This window comes from Osmerus eperlanus, chromosome 6 (genome assembly GCF_963692335.1).
Source record: "Osmerus eperlanus chromosome 6, fOsmEpe2.1, whole genome shotgun sequence".
Classification (NCBI taxonomy): Eukaryota; Metazoa; Chordata; class Actinopteri; order Osmeriformes; family Osmeridae; genus Osmerus; species Osmerus eperlanus.
The window spans coordinates 16,611,828-16,634,764 of NC_085023.1; the positions used below are offsets into that span (position 1 = coordinate 16,611,828).

A 22,937-nucleotide genomic window follows, 5' to 3' on the forward strand; every position below is an offset into this window, starting at 1 on the left:
TACAAAATGCACCTCAAATTAAATCACATTGATACAAATATCAAAATAAAAAACAGTTAATCCATAAACAGTCGAGTAATTTCCTAAACGTTTAAACATATTTATGTAATCAATAAAGTTTCTTAATTGTGTTCTCAAGTATTTGCTTTTTGTTTTACATCAGATAGCAAGAGTCTAGTCTTCAATTTGGTGGTTTATGGACTTGTGTCACATCATGTAGGAGTGACACCTGTTGACCAAGACAGCTGTAGGTGTTCTATACATTCCATGATGTTGATTGACCTTTGACCCCATATATAGTTTAATAAAATACAGTGCCTATATAAAAAATATGTTTCCACTAGTTCAGAGTTTTTTCTCATAGATGTCCATAAATAATTTCATACATACATAAATAGATATTCTGTACATGGATTAGAAATGTTCTTACAAAGGTTTATTCAGTAGTACATGTGGTAATTAAAGCAGAGATGGTCCTAGTGTGGGGTTCTGACCCTGCTGTCCGGTGGACTCCAAAGGCAGCGTGTTGTGTGGGCACTAAGAAAGCGCTCATGGCCCTAACCCAACCTCCCCCTCCTCCCGGCCCCCCCTCATCTCCCACCCCCACCCCCGAGGCAAGTCTCTAGCTCTGCTGGCATTCATTCTTGCTGCAGGTGGCCTGACGCTCGATCTGCCACGTGCCCTCCTCGTACGTGCAATAGCAGATTGTACACTCGTCAATCTTGACCTCTCGCCCAGCTGGTATCACTGCTGTGTCCGCAAAACAGTTTGGCCCTGAGGAAAAATAAAGAGTAATTTTCAATACGTCTCACTTACTCTAATTAAGTGCTCAGCAAGCGCAGTTTACTCTCTTCCAAACAGACAACCTTCTCTGGACTATATTGTACTTATTAATCATATATGTTCATTTTGGGATTATCTGAATATATTTGGGTGGGCTCGGAGGGCGAATTTGGTTAAAATGGTGAGAGGCTGATGCAGAGGGAGTTTCTGTGTTAACCTGTTTTCTATGACCTACATTATAACCTACTTTGGCTCGCCAAAGTGATATAAGGGGCAATTGTCTCAAGAAACCCCATCCGTCATCCACCACTGGCAACATTTTATTCTCATAAATCATCCACTATCTCGGAAGCACTCACAGAAACACAGTGCAGAAGCTCCTCCTAAACATAGGATTTAGCTGGAAACGAATCATTAATTAAACAAGGGTTTCAGACACACATTTGTGGTAACAAGGTGCTGATAGATTGGTGGTCTTTCAATTGCACCTAAGACATTTCATTCGACGCAAGCGCCATGTGAGAGCCTGTTGGCACATCAATCAATGTGAACAGTTTGCAGAGGCTGTCAAAATGTCAGCACTCACACATTTATAAGTCTTCGGATGAGCAGACAGAGACTCCATATGAGTAACAACTCATCACATGCATCTGTCACACTTGATTCATCAATTGATTCAACTCATTAACAACATACTGCATCACATATTTCCATTTTATTGTATGTGAGTTGCCCATATTGTGTTTGATAATGACTTAACCATGATTGCACAAATGAGCAAATAATCATATATTTTAACTAAATTAATAGGAGAAATGACCTCAAGAGTTAATGTTATGCAAAAGCCTGTCAACTACTTACACACAGATGATTTGCATGACATCTTTTAATTTATGCATTGAGTGTGCCAGTGTGCTTACTCATTGCTGTCACCCTATTATTCAGCGGATCACTTCAACACCCACCTTCTTAGTCATAGTTGTGTTAATACAATATCCCTATTCTTTTGGACAGCTTCTATAATTCAGTAGACTACTAAGTAGCTTCCATTATCCAGCTTCAGACTGAGAAACCACAAACTGACATTCCTTAATGTGCATAATGGTACCTCGATCAGTCTATGACTGATCAGCTGGGTTGGACAGTGAAAAGGAAATAGTCATTTGCACCTGTTGCTCTGCATCGGTTGGGAAGGATAAGATGGTGAGATATCAGGGACACATCCTTATCATTAACACTGCTGTCACACCCACTGTAGGCGAGCGCCAGAGTAATTGAAACCGCTGAATGGCTGGAAGGCTATGGATCAGTTATCTTAATGCAGTTCTTTAGTACACATGCATTATGAATGCTGTACTGTAAAATTCCCTGGTTTTGTGAAAAGGCTAGGTGGAAGTGCTTTGAGAGGAGAGACTTGGGAACAGTGATTTGGCAATCGCATGAATCATTTACTGTTCTACATGTTGCACTTGATGAGTGTGCAGTTAGGGTACTAATATGAGCTGGACATGTTAGTGGCATGTTCTTATGGTGGTACTACAGTCAAGGGTTTCTTGCCTATAGCAGCGATTTGGTCTCCTATCCAGATCTCTTCTCACAAGCTCACTTTATTCCCATAATGTGATTTTAAGACGGTTTACTGTATGAGGTGTGTTTATCATGCAAGCCTATTGTTTTCTGTTTACAATCAGGACAGTCCAGTGCTGCCTCAAATGGATAAATCAATCAAACCTACCAGACCACTGGACTTACACACTCCTGCACCTTTCAAAGTGCACTTGTAATTTTTGCAGCATTTGAAAAGGCTCTTCTATGAATATTTTTAAATCTCTCTACCACCCTGGTTTTAAATTAGATCTTGGTTCCCTCTGGCAGCAAAGCTTCTTCATATGTGTTGCGATATTTGAAGTGCTTTTGGCTCCGGTTCAGGCTGTTTATCACAACCTCCTCAGATTAGTGTCGACCCCAATGTCTGAGACTTCAAGAGCAGCACTTGTTTCCTCATGCGTTGCCAAGGCGATGGCCCTGCATGAGCTAAGGTCGAGAGGGAGGAGCTAGCACTGAGGTAGGGAGGAAACGGAGAGCCAGCATCAACTTCTCATCTGGCTTTCTTTTCGGGTTCTTGGGGGCAGAGACCGTGACACCAACTTTTTTTATAACTGTGGTCAAACCACAAATTTCCTTCACACTGGTCTATAAAACATGTTCATAATAATATATACAAGTATAGATTGATTGGTTCTGTTTACATTAACAGGTAAAAGATGATGTGAACCTGCTTTCATTTACTGAGGTGACATTCACAGATGTTCTTTGATATTCATGAACAACTGTCTAGGGTGGATGTTAGCGATACCTCTCCCTTTCATCCCCCCACCCCCGCTGGCTCTTCCTCAAGTGTCTCCTCTTATAAAGCCTGAACAACACATCTGAGACATGTTGCTCAGCCACAGCAGACAAGGCGCTGCATGCCTGAAAATCCCTAAATTCAATCTGCATAATTGATAAAGTTATCAAACGGCATAACACTATCCTTTTGTCATATGCCTTCCCATAATATGAATAGATAATATTGATGGGTGATGAGAGTGGCATTGACATTAAAGGTTTCTATGATGGGCTAACTGTGACCTCTTTTCTAGATGCCACAGAGTTCTTCTGAACTCCTTCACCAATTCTGAGGTACAATCCTGAACCGTGATCCTGGATCTCTGAGTTTCTTCTCCTGTCTCCTCCATGGAGGCCATTAGCAAGGAGAGAGGCTTTGATGTTGTACTTCAGATGTACCAAGCTCTCAGGAGGCTTCAACAGCTGTCTGCTCCTCAAACAACATCTGTAGATCTACTAACCACTATTACAGAAGAAAAGTTTGAAACAACCTCAAATAAATGTTAATTACTTGGTGAGCAACGTGTAACCAAAACGTGTCAACATTTGAATAAGGAACCTCTGGAGTAGATTTGAGTGACATTTGAGTAATGGAAGGACAAAAAAAAGAGAAATTTGATCAATATAACCCTGAATGATTCATACAGGTGTTTAGAACTAAACATATGTTCATGTATTTTAATCTCTTTGATCATTAACAACATCAAAAACACTCCAACCTTAAAAGTTCCATCAAGTCTACAGAACGACTCTGGGGCAATGACATAAACATAAAGTTGGTATCTTCAAGGCCTCTAATAATATAGCTTCAAGCAGAAACAAAGTCCCTTTTAATTCTGCTGGCATGGAAGTGAATGTGCAACATTACCCGATATAAGCAAAACAAATCTATATTTGAGCTTGATCCAAGAACCAAAATGGATATCCAATATGCTGACAACAGTTATTGAATACATTCCAAAAGAATAAGAACTTTATTTATGTCAATTACAAGTGGTCAGCAAGAATGCAGTAGAACAAAATAATTACACTATTATGGATATACTATTCTGCTCTACTTCACTAAAGCACTGGATTACATATTCCACACGCCATAGTTTCTCATTTATGCTCTCATTTATTATAATGTATATAAAATGTGCTTTAAGGTTACACTTCCCAATTCAAGACATGGTAATTTTATGGTAATGCAGAACGGATTCTGCATGGTCTTGATTCATCTTAAAACCATGAATCCTTATTGCCTGAATGAGCACATGGATTTATTTAGATACTTGAATATACATGGATCCTCCGCTTGTGCACAGCTGCATGCCTCTCCTCCACAGACCCACACCCATGAACATCAAGCCAGACTAGGGGAAATACTGAGTATTGGTCAATGTGCACTGAGAATTAAACAGTCTAGGGTCAGGGGCAATTATCCGGAAAGGTAATGCTCCCCTTGAGTAAGGCCACACCTAATTTGCAACAGTAGTTAATTTCCCAAATAGCAGTTAATCTTGTTTACTAACACATATATTACATTTGTGCAAGAGCAGAGGTGCTGTCACTATGGCAGCATTTGAGATCCTGTTTTTGTTTTTTATGCAGATTACATTCCTCTTATTTACAGTAAACAGGCCACAGCACATTGGTGATACATATCTCTAGCCTTCATTCTTTTTGCTGAAGGAGGCAACGTTGCTGACATTGCCATGTTGAATTAGAGTCAGAACGAAAACAAGAAGACACAATCTAGGACATGCTGTCTGAAATGATCTGAAACACATTCAAATAATCCACTGTGACCCAGGGAAGTCCTGCTCAGACAGGGCCAAGCTCTCAAACCAGTGGGATCTCTCACACAAACCCCAGGAGTGGAAATCTACCCAAACCAGATAAATACACAGCAGAGGTGGATGTGAAGCATATGCTTGCAGTGGAAACATTTGTTTAGGGAATTTGAGAGGTAATCTTATTAAGCTCTACTGAACATACAATAATGAAAGGAATCTAACTATAAATTACATGTTTATTTCCAAGCTGCTTTTCAAGTGATGCTTTTGTGACCACCAAACATCCATTGCTGTTTGCATGCACTCACTGAAATAGACTGATGTAATGGTTGAATCATATCATTGCTGATTAATCATATCATTGTGCAACGTGTGATCTGATTTTGTGTTTAATTACTGTATTTGGACATAAATCAGGTGTACTCACCAGTCTTACAGATGGGACAGCACTGATCAGGCTCATACTTAGGGTCCACACACTCTGTCAGAGGGCAAGCTGACACCGAACACAACACTTCTCCACTGGGCTCACAACGGCATTTCTCACATGGAGACACCTAGGCAGGGGGAGATGTGCATTTAATAAAACACACACACACGTCTGGCTGACTGTAACAACCCTAAATGTTTGTCTTACAGCACTGGGAAGTTCCATATTACAAAACTTTATTGGAAAACAAATCCTTCCTTTAAGGGACTGTATGAGTGGAGGAATAATATTACGAGTACAATCAAGAGAAATGGCAAAAAAATCTGTCTGCTGACTACGCGCTTAATGGGAAATGGAAGAAGGATGTTTCCAATTTCTTCGCCTTGTGAAAAGACTTGTACAATTGTTTGTTTAATGAACCTTTCTGTGTTTGAAAGTATACAAAATAAAGTGGAAGGCAGCCAAGGTTGATAAAAATCTCCTAGCAAGACATACCTCTTATGAGGAGCTGTGTCAGCAGGAAGCTGTATTTTGTAGCCCTTTGTGACTAGGGGTGCGGCATCACCCTTAACCTGAGTGCAGAGGTTTATCCTAACCACACAGCTCTGGAACGGATTGCAAAACAGCAAGTGCTGCCGCATGGCACCTCACTGAGAAGTGAATCAGCTGCACCTACTGGACCACCCCAGAACACTGCAATCAACCAGACTTCCCTGCCTGTTGCTTTGTTTCTAATCCCCGTGGAAGCTATTAATTTGTTGCCCCCCTTTTCCTCTCCCCTTTTTCTTTCCTTCTGTGAGAGCAGCATGCTGGGCTTCAATAGCTGCTTGTATTAAGGCGTTTGGCAAAAATTAATCCCATATTACCCACAGCCCCCTGGTATGACCCTAGCAGGAAAGAAGAGAAGCGTTAAGTAGCGACATAATACCATATAGCAACAACATAATGCAGGGCTGATATTATACTGTAGTTGTAAAAGGAGCTTTGTACAGAAATACAGAGATGAGCCATATCAGGTAGCATAAGGTGGTCTTAAATACTGAATAGGCCTTCTTAAAACTAAACTGAGTGTATCATGTTGAATGTAGAATCAGTAGATTTAGCCTCTGATCATATTCAAGCTTTTGTGTGAGGGAAGTAAATGCAGACTTTGCCGTTATAAATGTGCTTGCTTAGTTGCTGAACTCCAAAGTAGCACTGCTTCTGTGTTTGTTAGATTAATTCCATTATACCCTCTATCCCTGTATTCTTAGACAGAAGCAGTTCCCAAATGTTAGATTTTGAACAGATTAAGAAAGAAATTAATGGTTGCAGTTACAATCTCACCTTAAAATCCTGTAAAGATGCGTAGATTTTGCCTCGAAACTCACAGTAGTTTTTCTTCTCCTTGCACTGAGGGCAGCACTGGCTGGTATCCACCCTGATGCAGCGAGGGTGCACTTTGGGACAATCAGGCTTGGCACACAGGGGACCCTCATCTGTGCAGAGGCAAGGGCACGTGGAGGGGCCTGGGGTGAACTGCTCTCCGATGGCGAACACAAAGCCACTCTCATCCATGCAGCCTTTCCCTCGGTAGTCTGGGTAGGCATACTCATCAATCACATCCAAGGAGAGGTTGACATCACTGGTAGGGCCCTCGTCTATCCGGTTCAGGTTGTCCTCCTCTCCAAACAGTTCCAGGGACTTATCTTCCTGGGCCTCTCGTTTCTGGTAAAGGGAGCTTGGCCTGGGCCTATTGACTGAGGTTCTGTTGACCTCTCTGCTGCCCTCCAGGCCCAGGGAGCCAATCTCCTCAAGGGAACTGTAGTTCAGTGGCCTGTTGGAAGTCTCCTTGTCCTGCTGTTTGTCCTCCCTGGCTTGGGTCAGTACCCTTTCCAAACGTTCCCGGCTGGCTGACAAGGGCGCTATGGGGTTGCACTGAGCACCGGTCATCAGGAACCACAGAACAAAGAGAACTTCTGCTGTCATGGCAACAGAGAGCAGCATATCTCCCCACCACCACCGAGGTGGGATGACACCTTGGCTCACATAACACACTTCACATCTCAGGTGTGAGCCAGTCCATCTGGAAAAAGAAGATTAAACCAGGATTAAGTCCATAGCATTTTGTCAGATTTGGCCTGCCACATTTAGTCATTGGTGTCAACACATCAGCTTTAATAACACTCATCACCAAACTGTTTGTCAAGTCACAGAAAGCCTCCAGAAGGCGGTAGAGAGAGAAATTGGTTTCCAGAATCGTGTGTATTCACATGCCCTATGTTAAGAAATCAATATGGTTTCTAACTCTAACACTACCTTCTATCAATTGCTTCCAGCAGTGACAGACTGAGAAGAAAGATGGGTTAAAAATGGGGCTGATTGTAACACGCACTCTTTTCTTGGAACAAAGAAGATGAATCAATGCATACTTTTTAAAGAGTGAAACTGTGTATAATAGAGAAGAAATTGATTAGTAAATAGATCACAACTCTTTTTACGCATTTACTGAAGCCAAAAGAAAGTACCAGAAGATGATGTATGATGATCAGTGACTACAGAACACAGACTGCAATTCACAGAAAGACAGATATTTAGTAATGGCTCCAATTTATCCCTTGCATTGGCTCCAAGACCCCTCACATTCATTATTCCACTTGGTGTTATATTTAAATGTGTAGATGCTTTATGCTTTTTTGTTCAAATGTACTGTCCCCAATGCGTCATGTCATGGGACAGATAAAGCCAAAATTGAAGCCTATAGCCTAAGATTTAAGCTAGTATTTCTATTTTGGAGAATTTCAGTGTTCACTTACAAAATTGAAGTGAAGAGTATATGTATAACCTGGTGTGAAAGGTACATTTATGTTAGACTGACTTCAACTTGAGAAGTAGCTGTAGACTTGTCCTGGCTTATTTAGACACAGTCCATTCTGTATTGATTAATATGTCAACTACATGAAACTGAATTTGTTTTCATTAGACAGGGATAGGTAACACGGTTCAACAACTGGTTTCCAAATGATTCTACGAAACATAAGGTTTATCGATACTTAAAGCTGTCTGTGAGCATGTATCTGGGGATTAACAACAAATCATCAATATGAAAATAAATTAGTTGGATTCTGCAGTCTACCATGCCACCTCAACGTGGTCGATGTGGAGAAAAAGGCTAGATAAATTCCAGCTCAATTAATTTCAAATCTGAACATGAAAACTAAATGTCACTTCATGCATAGCAAGGGAAACATAACATCTCCATGAATTCCAATACTTTTCAGAATGAAAGGCTTGAGTGAATTGAGATGGGAATCTGCCTTGCCACATTGCCACACTGGCAGTAACTGAATGGGGGTTTATTTGAATTGCTATGTTAGAGGCTGAATCCTTAGAGCCAGAAGGCGAATGCGCTGCATACCGATTGCAGCAGAAAGAGAGAGTGCCAGAAAAGCCCTTATTAGTAAAAGGACATAATTTGGCTCTGTTCAGCCTAACCTTGCTATCTTAACAGCAGTTTCAGCCTGTTAGAGTGCTACTGCTGCAGCCTGTCCTCCTTTTCTCCAACTGGACTGTGTGTGGCCCTCAGGCAAGTCATCGTATCATAGGCTCACGGTGGCCCGGCCTGAGCTTATCTGTCTCATTAGAGATGGATGGTCAACTGAATGTGAAAGACACCTATCTTATAGCATTTAAATTGCTACTTTAAATCACTGCTATCACATTGTTAAATTGTAATTAGTCATCTCTAATTACGTTTTCATTGACAGCATCTTCAAGAGTTAACTACTTTTGTACACAGTGCTTTGTTTTGACACAGTTTATTTAAACAAATTAATGATGTGAAACGATTAAATCCAATTACAGAAATAAGAAAGAACATGTTAATATCCAAGATATTCTAAAGCTGCCAGGAAGTGAATAAATATTGCTTTGGGCTGTCTAGAATAGAATCTTATCCCTGACAGTGATAAAATCTTATGACCCATAATCCAAACAGACACATAAACATAAGACTCTCCCATTAAGTCAATGTGTCAAAATCATCAACAAAAAGTAAAAATGTGTTGCACCCAAACACCTGCAGGCAGCAAATACTGTGTGCCATTCTAATGACAGCCAGCACCCCCCTACCCCCACCCCCACCCCCACCCCACCCAGTCGTATACACACACTCATTGTATTTGGGATCTATGTATCCAACGTATGAAATGTGCCCTTTGTGTAAAAACAGCCGACTTTACCAAGTTTCCAAAGGCACTGAAACTAGATTATCATGGCAACATCCTGCAAACTGTGCCTTTTAATAGAAATGCACATTGATGAATTAGATGCTTGGCAGGTAAATACCCAACATGTGATCTCTCAATCAACACACATAATTATACTTAAAAAAGAAAAAGAAAAAAAGATGTGATTAACAAGTTGAGATGTTGATGATGGAGATGATTACGGAGATGATGATAATGATGATGAACGGAAACGTGTTTTCATGAGCTACATTGCTATTGCAATTACAAGATTACTGCAAGTAGGCTATACTGTTGTCTTTTTCTTTGTGCTTCGTGTGTTGGGTACATTTCACATTGCCAGCACCTGTAGCAACGTTGACACAGATACTGTAGTACGGATATCAGCATTTGGTCAGAAATATATTTAAATGCATTTAAATGTTTGCTAATAAGTTCCATAAAATGCATTTTAAATGTTAAATAACGTACGTTATTTGTGAGAAGAAGCTCAACAGATTTTCTACATGTACATGTTTTGTAGCCTACATGTTTTTCTAAGATATAGTAGGCTACACAATGGAATCATGCATTACTGAAATACCCCTAGGACTTGTCCTGATGATTACACTAGCCTACATGTTGCGATTAATTTACCGTTTACTACGGTAAATTAATCTTGGCTGATCTGATGATGATGATATGCTCCAATTTATTCTGACATTTGAGGAACATGCATTTAATATTTAACGCATTTTCAGTTTTCAAATAAAGTTGTTAAACAACAGGAATACTAAGTGATAGCTTTATAATTCAGTACCTGTGGTCCTCCAAATGTACCGGTATCCGTTAGTTGACCGTTTGGGTTGATGTAGAAGTCAAATAAATAAGACTCACATTAAAGGATGAAAGGTGCCCACGAGAGCAACAAATTATCACTACTGGTAGGATATCTGGCGCGTATCTCCAATAAAGTAGATCTAGCTCCGGTGATCTAACCATCTACCGCAACTTGGACCTACCTCGTTCGATGAATGCTACTGAGTAGCGAAGCAGCAAACGCTTTTCCTTGTCTATATTGTGACTTTATTGTAAGGGAGGGTGAAAAAAAACTGTTGAACCCTACGTCACATCCAAGGAATCAATGAAAATGGGACCGTTGACTTGACCACTAGATGGAGCAAATAGGTACTGTAGTGAAGAGAACATTGTTGACGACCACCCGCTCGTTAGAATATAACGCTTTAATATCCTAGAATAAGAAAAGGAATAAATAAGAAAAGGAATAAAGTAGTTTTTTGTGCAAACAGATATAAACCTCGTCAAGGGCACACAGTCTCACATCATACATCTGAGTAGTGTACAGCCAAATGTTCAGGGATTTAAAACAGATCTGTGTGTAAACCTCTTGTAAATGTGTAGGGAGAGTGGGGTAAGTTGTGCCAGCGGGGAAGTTGTGCCACCCCCTGTTTCTAGGGAACCATAGAAGAAATTGGTCATGGGACCACACATTTTTGAAGAGTCAGTCATTGTACTCATCCTGTAAAGAAGAGAGACTCATTGCATGAGAGGTAAACACATTTAAGTTCAAAAAAATTTTTTTGCCTTCCAAAGTAAAATTCCTATGATCAAGGTTTTTTGATTGTTGTGTCTGAACAGTTATAAACAAGTTTGAAAACATTTCACACGTTTGAGTGCTTTGGTAAGCTACACAATGAGTCAATATAGCTAGCATGATTTTATCTCAAAACTGCTGGATGATGCATTTTTTCCAAAAACGTGGGATTGGGGTAAATTGTGCCAAAGGGCCTGGGGTAATCTGTGCCAAATCTGTCAAGAGAATTGCAGTCAATTTGGTCTTCATTTGAATTAAATTTTGTTCTGAACATGTGTTCATGTAAATTACCTTTAAATAGAATAGCTTATTTTTTTTCATTTGAACTCAACTTTGTTCTCATGAGTTCATGAAGCCCTAGGCCTTGTTTAAGAAAATTGACCTTCGATGTCAGACATCCCAAGTCTCCCGGAAGTTCGGGGAGTCTCCCGCATTTCAATAGCGGCTCCCTGACGCCCGCAAATGCTATACAATCTCCCGGAAATCGGGGATTTTGTATTTAGAGCGAGCGAGAGACTGTCCAATGGTCATTTCTGGTCGAGACAGGTGCATATCGCACGTCCTGACTGCGTCCCGGGGGGGTGGGGGGGGGGGCTTTGATCAGCCTTTGATGTTGTAAAATAACTTTAAATAAACCTTAAATGAGTAATTTTGTATTGAACTTGTCTAGCTTTTATATAGAATCACAGTTTCTGAGATGAAAATATACAGTTTTACTTCAATAATCAAGGGCACAATTTACCCCAATGTATTCTCTCTAAAGGCACAACTTATCCCGCACCGGGGGCAGGTTGTGCCACAAGCTTTTTTTCAGAAAGCTATATTTCTTAAATACTATATTTCAGATCGTTCCCAGGGATGCACCACATCCTGAAATATATGTACATATTTTAGTTGGAAGCATTACTGTCATGGCCTCGCTTTAAAGTCACTTTAAGTAAAAACTGGCACAACTTACCCCACTCTCCTACGTGTTGATCAAATATTTCAAAAACGAGGTCAATTAAAATCTAAATTTGGTACTTTATTCAGCAACATTTTAAATCTCTGCTCAACTTCCTCTACTCTTGAAAGATGAAATAATTAATGTAACATTAGCGAGAGTCTGTAAACTAGTAACTACTCAAGGCACACGGCAGAAATGGAACAGTGCAACTCTCCCACAGTTACCCTCAGGTTGAAATGTAACCTCTCACTGTCATTATGTTTCCATCCCTATTAACTATTGATTATCTCCAACAGCATTTTAGACCTTAATGTGGTAATGTCCCACTATTGGTATTTTAGACATGTACATAAAGAGCTCTGTGCTTTTATGGGTTTGGACTGTGAGTAAGAAATTTCAAAGTCGATAAAGCTTTACTGGGAAAAGGGCATTTAAAATGCAGCAGGCAGGAAGCAAGCTAGCAGCGGGGTATGAGAGAAGGGGCAGAGAAGCAGGAGCAACCTAGCTGGCCATTAGCGAGGGCCATGCCTCAACGGGTTCCTGTAGCACTGGTGAGGAAATTCTAAAGGATGTCTCGTGTTGAATATTTACTGAATGAAGGTCACCCTAAGTTCATAGAAAGTTAGAGGTAAAGTCAGAAAATCTTTTCCATGACGTTGTGAACCACTCTAATGTTAAGGAAGACACTGCACCCCTCCAACAAAAGTAAGACGAGATACAAACGTTCCACCCCAGTAATTCCATTCCCATGTCTGTTTATAAATTATGCTAAGGGGCATATCACACAGCACAAGTAAATTGAACATGGAAAGTGTCCTTTGTTTTCCCTTCTATATCTTGCTAGTTGGGTCCAAGGTTTAAAATACACAGAATTCGAGTTTTCAAATCTCTCACAAGTTCATGTTGGATTAGTCTTTTAAACGAAGAAAAAAAAACAGACTTTCATAACTAATAAATGATTGATGGGGAAATGTATTTGCACCCTGATTATACTGTGTACTGTAGGTTAAATACAGATGGGCTATGCCATGCAATGTAATATGCTGACTCCTTTTAGTTGAGTATCTACATAGTATACATCTAAAATGTACTATTATAATTTGAATTACTCTATTTTCTTAAACTACAAAATTGTTAAATTGTGCAGTGCAAAACAAAATAAAAAATACCACTTTGTAATCATAAAAAGCTCTATTTATTCCAAGGTAATTCTGCATATGACAAAATGTAACAAATATGGAGAGCTCATTACCAAAACCAAGGGTAGACACTGGCTACAAACACAAAGACATATATTTGTTAGAATTTGTTCTGCATCAACCTTAGAAATTGAAAGCAGATCAAAATATGAATATTGTAGCAACTCAATTCATATGGATTTTAGAGAATAACAGCTAGCAAAAACATCCCTATAGGAGTTTGGCCAGTCCAACCCTACATGATTATTGTGTAGAGTCAAATCCACAAGAATCCATGTGGCATTAGGGTATTCCCGCCAGAACTGCAACTGTGAAACGCTACTACAGAACACCCAAGCCTGCTACCACTGAGGAGAGCCTATTGAGAAAGGACAGGAGGAAATATGACAGAGGAACAAAGGAGTGGAACAACTGTCATTAAAATAAACTTCACAGTAATTACGGAAAAATGCATCAATACGTTCCTGGAAAGGTAGAAGTGTAATTTAATATGACACTGTCTGCTTTTTCTAAAATCTAAATGACTGGTTAACTATTTATAACAATAAAAAATAAAAAATACTTTCAGTAAATTGTCAGTACAGCACATATAAGAAAACTTTTGAGCTCGAAATTTCATGAAAAATATTTTTTGTAAACTTCAGTGGGACACAATTCCAGCACATAAAGAAGATCAGCTGTGCTTGTTATTATGCTGCTGATGAGCCTCTATAGTCCCTGTGCTCTGCCATGCCATACATGTTCATGTCTATAAAAGAGAAATGCTTGACTTGACATATAACTGCCTTTCCCTTTATTATGTAGGTCATTGATTTTACCTGTAGCAGGTAACAAAGCATTACCCTACTGACCTTAATATGCTGGTAAGTATGCAATTTGTTTCTGACTGTCTCTCTAGACAGTGATTGTAAGATCAGTACAAATTAAACATCGGTTTGTGTTTGCAGTTGAAACATGGCCAATACAAAGACCAAGAAAGCTTGTATATCAATACGGCGCAAACTTTTGGCGGTCAGATTTTTTCATCCCAGCAGTTTGGATCTTAGTGGTGTAAGGGGATAGACCTTGCGGTAGACCAGAGGCTGGGTGGACTGCCAGCACAGGGAGGGTTTTCATGCCAAGCAGACTGGAGACAGGGACAGCATAGTGCTGTGGGGTGGGGATGGCCGGTAGGGTGGAGGGAGAGTGGACGTTAATGGTGTTGGGGGCTTGGGTGGCAGCCAGGACAGCCATAGAGGTAGGTGTGGAGACAGTAGGAGCAGATTGAGAGAAGCTCATGTTGAGGTCAACAGGGTTGCCAGCGGAAGCAGTCTGCATGGTGTATTTAGCCATCTCTAAGCTGCAAACAAATACAGGGAAGATAGCATTGTGGAGAGGGTTGGAGGTGGGAGGATAGGTTGAGATAGGGGTGAGCAACAAAGTTAAAGAGTATATCCATGGAGAAGAGAAAACAGGTAAGACATGGGGGGAAATGAGAGAAAGGACAAAACAAGAATCAAAGTAGGAATGTTATGTGTTAAAAAACAATAAAACAAAACAAAAGGGGATTTCATGCTTTAATGAGAATGGAACAGTGGACTGTCAGGGAACTGAATGTCAGTTCCTAAACGGAACGATTCTAGTTCACTTCAATATTGACTATTAGAGCCCAACATTGCAGATCCGAGGATTCATGGATGACCTTATTGTGGGTAATGGGGTGGGTCTTACCTGGCATTAATGAGGTACTGAGCCACACTGATGCTAGCTGGAGAGCCTGTGATCGTGACTTGGCGCATGGGAGATCCATCAGTGGTGCTGGCTATTTTGATGTGAGCTCCTGATACTTGGCGAATCTCATTGATCTTACTGCCCTGTCTGCCAATAATGCAGCCAATGAACTAGGGGGTGAGACAGCAGAAGTAAATGACATGTATGTAATAAGCTTTATCACTCTTATCTAAAGGCAGCATTTGATTTGTTCATCAAAATAAGTAATCATCTTAAATTTCTGTGATTTGTGATGCAAACTCTCATACAGATTAAGAGAGACATACATCATTAGGTATAGCCAGCTCTTGAGAACTAGTGGGGACAGAGGCATCCATTCCTGTATAAAGAGACATGAGATAGTTACTAATATACAAATAGTTAATTTTTGCGCTCAAGAAATACTAAAGCATCATCATCCAGTCCTTCTGGTAACAGTAAATGGCTCAACTGTAAATTGACATGTAGAAATGGACATGAATAATAATATAATTACATATTTTAAAACATTGTCTAAAAAGCCATACAAACTGGAAATAAAATGTCTCACACAAATTTAAAGACCATTGCAAACTGCTAATGTATCATTTGACATGTTCATTCCACAGCAGAAAGGTTTTTCACAAACCTAAAATCATGTCAGTAAGTGCTCTTCCTACATCATGGCCAGACCACAATTCGGCCTGTTTGCTCAAAGTCATTAGCTTTCCCATTGTTAGTTGGCAGACAGAGATCATGGAATGGTGGAGCTCAGGGACGGTGCGGAGGATGTCAGAGACACAGGCGAGACATGGCAGAGGTCAAGGGGAGGTTTTAGTGAGATGAGAAGATGGGTATGAAAAGGAGGTTAGGGGGAAAAGAAACTCAGTAACCCGGGACAAGAGCCACTACTAAAAAAAGTGTGTGTTCATTGTGTAGTGGTCCAGATATGAGGTGGATACTTTAAGGATGTGTTTCTGTGTCTCTCTACATCGTCTCATCCGGTTCTGTTTTCATGTGAAAAAACAGGGAGCAAAATCATGGGAGACACTAAAAGGAAAGGGGTTCCTCTCTGAAGCAAAAAAAAAAGGTGTTTTTGATGGTGTGATGAGAGCAGGTGGACAAACAGAGGGATAGATGGACTTCCCCAGGGAGCCTTGGGTACGTACCAGGGAAGGTAGGGTTGCTCTGCCCAAGGGAAGGGAGGGGGATATGCTGCATAGCCAACTGGTGAAGCTTGGTCAACTGCAGGGTAGGAAGGTAGTTAGAACTAGCCAATCATGGATTATTTCAGAGGAGCTGACAACTACAAAACAGCCCATCTATCATTCAAACACAAAGATATGTTTCAAAGAGTGTGCGCGTGTGTGTGGTTCTGTGTAGTCTTTGGAAATAATTGGAAATTTTCCTTCAAAATCATGCTGGCTTCTGAAGGTGTTATGTCAAAAGTGCATGTGAAATAATCAGCAAGAAGGAATGTGTTTCTGTTTACAGGACAATTTTTTTTTTTAACAAAGTAGGCTGCTATATTAGTCATTATTAAATACTATGGTTTAGGGCTGTGTTAATGTTTCATCCTTGCTGAATTGGGTGCACTGAGGGCAAAGTAGTGGCTTGGAAGGTGGAGGGCAGGAGAGGGTAATAGGAATATGAGTCATTTGATCAGACAAATACACTTACATCTTGATGAGGGAAAGCATACTGTCCTTGAAAAGCAAAGGCCTGAAAAGCAATTCAGATTACAAAAATATATATTCCTTTTTATCATTTCAAAATATGTCACATTATGTCTTGAATCAATATACTGTAGAATCCATGATCTTCATTAGTGCTTAGTTGACAAAACTGAAAATATAATTCAATGATGTCCCATTTTCGAATAGCTCTTATCTAGATCCATGGGTTCGATCCACCTACATTTTTATAAAGGTCATCTGTAAAAATGTGGCCGTGGCTAGAATGTTCAATTGCATAAGCATATGTGTGACAGGTCATAATGTAGCATGCCAAAGGCGATGGGAGAAAAGGGTTACAGTCCATGAGGATGTCACATGACAGCATGAAAGGGTTTGTGGCCATTTGTTTTCTAGCACTGAAGACCATTGAGGCAGCTGGACAGGAAGAAATGCTTGTTCATGCTGCTTTTGTCTACACATCTATCAAAATTTCTGACCCAAGGCTATAGACTTGTATTTCATCTGTCTGCTACAGCGGTTCCACCACCCCTGGCTACCTACAACCTTATCCCTTGTGTTATCTTCGGGTCATTCTGACCCATCAGTCATTGTGACCCACCGTCGTATTGCGACAGATTTACCTCCTACAAAAACAAAGTGAAGCATTTTCTTTTAACTGTCGGGCTGTCTCAGACCCCCCACATTGCAATGGTTAAAAGAAAATAATTTTTATTTGTTTTTGTATTGGGTAAAATTGGGTAAACACAACGGTGGTTCGTTATGAACCTTTGGGTCATGTGACCCGAAGGCAGCACAAGGGTTAAACAAAGGTCTCCTTATTGGAAATGCTCTTATCTCCCTCTAGTGGTGGAGATGTTAAACATGGACGTGAAAATGGTTACTGACATAAAGCTGGGATCAATTTGATAAATCTACACTCTAAAAAGCTACAGACTAAAAGCTTCAATGTGGCTAATTATAATGCAAAAATGTTGTAACTGTTAGAGAGACAACAATAATAACCAGCAGTGGCTGAATGAAATTGGTACCCACTGGTGCGGCGTGTTGATGTGCTAATACTGCATGGTTTTGTCCCGGCGGAGGCTTAGGACGATATGGAATAGTTGCTCCCTTGGGTGGTGACTGGGAAAAGCAAGGTAAAATCAGTCATAGTCATGTAAGTACTTGTTCATGTAAGTAGGTCTCAATAGTTTTACATTTGAGATTAAAGTAATTAAATGTCATTCAAAGTGATACAAATGCTTACCTCCAGCATAACAGAGCAGATGTGTCTCACACACTGTGTAATAGCCGGAGGAGTGCCTGAGATGGTGACAGCTCTTTCTGTGGAGTCTGGCAGCATGTCCCCAGCCACCTGCACCTGGGCTCCTGTTGTCTGAACACCATGGGAGGAAGACGAGATAGACAAGACCTTCAACAAGAATGTATTTGCTTGAACATGCAGGATTTCTGTGATATTGACTAATTCAATTCTGTGCGTTGATGGGGTGCACACATAAATAGTTCCCATTCACTCAAGAGAGACACCAAGTTGTTGTTCAATCCCTGCAAATCAAAAACATTCTGCTCCCCATGTTTGTATGTTTATGACTCTTACATGAACCTCTCACATGGCAACTTGCTGAAAAAAGACTGTGTCAGATTACATTAGACATGACAACATAGAGTACATGATATAGAAGACCCAGAAGATATGACACCTACCTCTCTAATCTCTTTGATCTTGGAACCTCCTTTACCTATCAAGGAGCCACACTGACTTCCTGGAAACACCAGACGAAGTGTCACTGGCGGCTTACTCGTTACTGTGCTGTTTGTCATCGCAGCTGTAATATCCTGAAATATATTTTTATATTTAAACGATGGAGTGAAACTGTGATCCAAGAATGAACATAAAAGTCTTCAGATCAAATTCCAGTGCCACTGGTTACCTCCTCAAACTTCTCTGCAATCATGGAGAAAGCTCTGAAGATGCCTTCAGTTGGTCCAGTGATGGTGACTATTCTCTCTGGAGAGGAACCCTCTGAGATGTTGATGCGGGCCCCACTCTAAAAACATACATCAAGTTTACCAGACATCGGGATGAAGACAGGATCATTCCATTTTTTAGGACAGATGTAACATTACTCACGTCCTCTCTCATCTTTTTGACAGTTTCCCCTTTCTGAAAGGAATTAAATAGATAGACAATGTGAGGTAGAGAGAATGGCACAAAGATACAAATGATTATGCACGATAAAATCCATATACCTTTCCAATTATGCTTCCCACTTCCTGTGAACAAAGGGACAACAAAAGATGAAAGGAAAGAAAACATTTCAAAGTATGAATTATTGTTGCTCTTTTCAAAGTGTGCATTTACCTTGCCGTGCATCAGGAGTCGTAATGTGAGAGTAACATTTAACCCTCCATCTGAGCACACTTCCTCCTTGTCAGACATCTTCACTTCAAACAAAGGTCTTGAGACTGCTAAACTTCACACTAAACGCTCTGTGAACACAACCGTTGAACCGTTTAAATCAGTTATTCCATAATCAAACAGATGTACTGTATGCACAAATCTGCCATATACATAACGGTCACTGTAAAATCACTGCTAATCAGGTGTTTTATGCATATGTAGTCAGTATTACAATCAATCACAATAATTCTGTAGACTACACTGTCAATTGTTCCTACATATATGTATAGTAAATAGTTCCATGTTTTTCTTCATGGTAAAAACTTCTTGTTGTGGGTATTAAAACGTTGTAGATGATACAGTGGTTACAGTAACCTGTGTAAAATCAGCATCACCACTAATGTTCTCTACACATGGGACTTCCTCATTAGTTCTGGCTAAGTTGAACTTGTGACTCTTTCAGATAACAACTAAAGGAGCTGCTTGTGCCCATCGGGCCCAGATCAAGTGATGTCTGTGTGACCATCTTTAAAAAGAGCTTGCAAATATCACACTGAGAGAGCACAATGTCTCACTGTTCACTTAGCGTAATTTGTCATAGTTGCAAAGCTATAGTGGAATCTCTCTGAACACAACACAGCAAAAGTGAAGAGATTCCATGACCTGATGTGGGATTTCTCCTTCATACAATCCATAATTCAATCTGTTCCTTCACCATGTAATTTTGCTGTACACACTACACATATTTATAAGCAACAAAAAGCGTGATGCATGACTTTGACTTTTTTAGTTACTTACATCAACTAATGGAAGAAGATAACTCTCTGCCGCCATGCCACACCTAAAAAAGACGTGAAATTAACACACTGGACCAAATGTAATCAAATCAAATCAAATCATCAAATGTATTAGACAATGACACAATAAAAGAAAATGTGGCGCATTTTTCTCAATACAATCCTTACTTTCTTATATATATATAAAAATATATATAACCAATATTTTGAAATTCCTTTAAGTAAATGTTGTGCATTCTAAAGGTTGTCAACTTAAAGCAAGAATGTCTAGAAGCTCAAGTCTATTTACAGCAAGCAACATAAACCAGTCACTGTTGACCATGCCAGACAAACTAGAAGACCTTAATCCAGACAATAGTATTAGGGACTTGAGGTTGTAGACGAGCAATGGGATAGAAGGCCTGACTAGAGTCTTCCTTTCTCTATGGCATGATAAGGTTACACTAAATGCATCAAATAAACAGAAACATCACAAGCCTAATCCTATAGGCCTGGATTGGTTTGCTTAATGCTAAGACCCTTTTGACCCATTTCTGTCACCTCTAGCATGTCAGCACCCACTCAAGACTTCAGAATATAACATCACCATGATTTCAGATTCAGATTATCTAATTTAACATCCCATGCAACGGCAACCAAAATCATCCCCAGACAAAAAAATGATGTTAATAATATTAAGATCAATGAAATTGAACATAATTTCAGTCTGCACATGCTCTTTTTTGTAACCCAAGTTTTGAGAACAATGAGAGGGAATTTTATCATTAACATTTTAAGTTTTAGAAAAAAAGATTACACAATATTGCAGCAAACATTCAGAGATACGCAATTACTTTAAATAGAGTATGTTTTGTGATCTCATAAACATAGGGCCTAGCGCTTGGTTACATCAGAGTATTACATGGTAGTAACAAATTCCTGTCATAAAATAGAGGCAGATAACGGCACTGTATCTAAAAAATACATATTTTACAAAATCCTGGTGAAAAGGGGCAGATACCTGACTTTTGAAATTTGACTTTTACAAATGCAGTTTAATTAATTCAACTGAGCAGAAACAAGTTTAACCCAAACCATATATTTTTCTTCCATTTATATTTATATATAAAACTACTAAACAACATTCACAACGATGATCTGACCATTGATTGCTCAGTCTAGTGGTTTAAGTGTTCTTCAACTCAAGGCAGCAAGCTACCAAGACCACTCTGCCTTAAGGTGAAGGTCTGAGATATTTCAGCCCCACTTGAAAGTTATTAAAAACCATTGATTAAATGTAAAATGTATTGAAGCAAACCTCTATAGCAGTCTTCTCTGACACAATATTACAAGGGAAACACAGCCAGTTGAGAGCCATAATCCTGTTAGTCCTGAGGATTGGATGGCCTGTAATGTGACAAAAACAGTTAGCATGAAACACTGACCTTCTATTACAGTGTAATGGTCCCTCGTCTCTCCCCTTGTCTCTCAAGAATGAATAGTCCTCTATTTTACAGTCCTTGTTAAATGTTTGCCCCCTTTGTTGTCAGTTATTGCACAGAGAGTGGACAGATGGCTGCCTGTGCCCTCAGACCGGCTGGAGTGAGGCTGGCTTTGCTATTAGTCCGTCCCCTAGCTTAGCCCAAGATAAGCCTCTACACAGGGCAAGTGAACCCGCATCCCTCGCCTAATTCTCCCTGTCAGTGCTACAAGAGAGGCGGTCTTCAGTAGAGGGATCTGCTTGATGGAGAGGCCTGAGGGCAGGGCAAAGTGTCTCTTCGTCTGGAAACTGGCCAGTACAGATACAGTGCTAGTTACAGCCACTAAGGAAAGCTATGGAGGTCTATTTTCTGTGGTCAACAAAACCAAACAAGCCAGCTACAGTGGGTAACCCAAAGGGATCGGTCTGTGACAGTTTTTTGTACCATTAGCGTGCTAACCATTTAGACTCTTTGGCAGATTAAGTGTGGCACTAGTACTAAAAATAAATCCTCCATGTCAATTTTTATTTAGTTCAGAAGAGCACTAGGCATGACCATCAACACAATGAGGGCAGAAGTGTACAATAAAGTGTTTAGTTATGTTTGGAATGAAACAATGTCTTCATGGGGTGCTTTGACCCCCCTCTGCCCCTCCCCCACGCCAAGCTCCTACACCCAGTAATGAGGCCACAGTGGACACAATACAGCACTCTGCACCAGAGATGCATTCAACTGAGATCTTAAATTGTAAAGGGAAATGAATCAGCGAAGCAAAAGTGGCATATTTAATTACTGTTCACTGCAAGGAGACAACAACATCCTTTGTTAGATTCATGTCAGTCTCTTTCAGACCATGTGCTTAACCTTCCTACATAAAAAAATCAGGCTGCAGGCTCCCTCTTAGCAGCTTTATATGTGCTGTGTGGGTGTATTGAAATAAGACAGACACTGGATAGGGCTAAATGAGTGGCTGATGCAAAGACAGACATTTCTAAGTACATTTACCATTTATTTCTATCTAGAGGAGCTATATGTCCTCATATCCCATAGAGACCCATCTTATAGTATTATAGCCACAGGCCTTCAGATGTCAATTCCATTAGTTTAGCAATTGGTGATATGGAGTTATTACTGTCAGGGCTCTCAAGTTTTATACAAAGTTTGGCGTGAGATTGAGACTGGCGTGAGACTGATTGGCATCACTCTGTATAAATCGAGACATCTATCATCTCAGTATGCCTGCGCCTCGTCCATTATATAGTGGGACAAGTGATCCCTTACTTCTCAGCTGAAATATATGGCTGGAATGTAGTCTCACGGCGATAGCGTGAGACTTGCACTGTTACTGTGCAACAACTATTGTTACATATCAATGTGTTTATGTAATTTAGTTCCTTTATTGCCCCCTACCGAACCTCCTGTAGAGTTTCTAAATTCGATTAAAACAAGTTAAATCCTTAGAGATAATAGGTGTCAGTATAAGTTTGCGTATACACACACTTCAGCATCT

At 40.0% G+C, this 22,937-nt stretch overlaps 2 protein-coding genes across 5 annotated transcripts; both read right to left on the reverse strand.

The window, feature by feature from the left end:
• Nucleotides 1-619: 619 nt before the first annotated feature.
• Nucleotides 620-10,741, reverse strand: vwc2 (von Willebrand factor C domain containing 2). 2 transcript variants are annotated; one of them, XM_062464642.1, is made up of 4 exons: nucleotides 10,405-10,741; nucleotides 6,706-7,444; nucleotides 5,377-5,506; nucleotides 620-774 (listed from the first exon to the last, which is right to left on the reverse strand). In XM_062464642.1, exons 2-4 carry the CDS (start codon nucleotides 7,363-7,365, stop codon nucleotides 623-625), a joined length of 942 nt encoding a protein of 313 aa, XP_062320626.1. In that variant the 5' UTR covers nucleotides 7,366-7,444; nucleotides 10,405-10,741; the 3' UTR covers nucleotides 620-622. The 2 variants fall into 2 exon arrangements, with proteins under 2 accessions (XP_062320626.1, XP_062320627.1); XM_062464643.1 differs by having other exon boundaries at nucleotides 10,607-10,729.
• A 2,576-nt stretch (nucleotides 10,742-13,317) lies between these two features.
• Nucleotides 13,318-21,634, reverse strand: zgc:110045 (uncharacterized protein LOC664755 homolog). Of its 3 annotated transcripts, none has more exons than XM_062463937.1 (14): nucleotides 21,392-21,634; nucleotides 19,969-20,011; nucleotides 19,132-19,259; nucleotides 19,020-19,043; nucleotides 18,901-18,933; nucleotides 18,701-18,817; nucleotides 18,474-18,605; nucleotides 18,016-18,144; nucleotides 17,802-17,891; nucleotides 16,753-16,794; nucleotides 16,242-16,317; nucleotides 15,381-15,433; nucleotides 15,055-15,224; nucleotides 13,318-13,702 (listed from the first exon to the last, which is right to left on the reverse strand). In XM_062463937.1, exons 3-14 carry the CDS (start codon nucleotides 19,207-19,209, stop codon nucleotides 13,666-13,668), a joined length of 981 nt encoding a protein of 326 aa, XP_062319921.1. In that variant the 5' UTR covers nucleotides 19,210-19,259; nucleotides 19,969-20,011; nucleotides 21,392-21,634; the 3' UTR covers nucleotides 13,318-13,665. The 3 variants fall into 3 exon arrangements, with proteins under 3 accessions (XP_062319921.1, XP_062319919.1, XP_062319920.1); XM_062463935.1 differs by having other exon boundaries at nucleotides 13,318-14,683; XM_062463936.1 differs by having other exon boundaries at nucleotides 13,318-14,683; nucleotides 21,265-21,402.
• Between the last annotated feature and the right edge of the window lie 1,303 nt (nucleotides 21,635-22,937).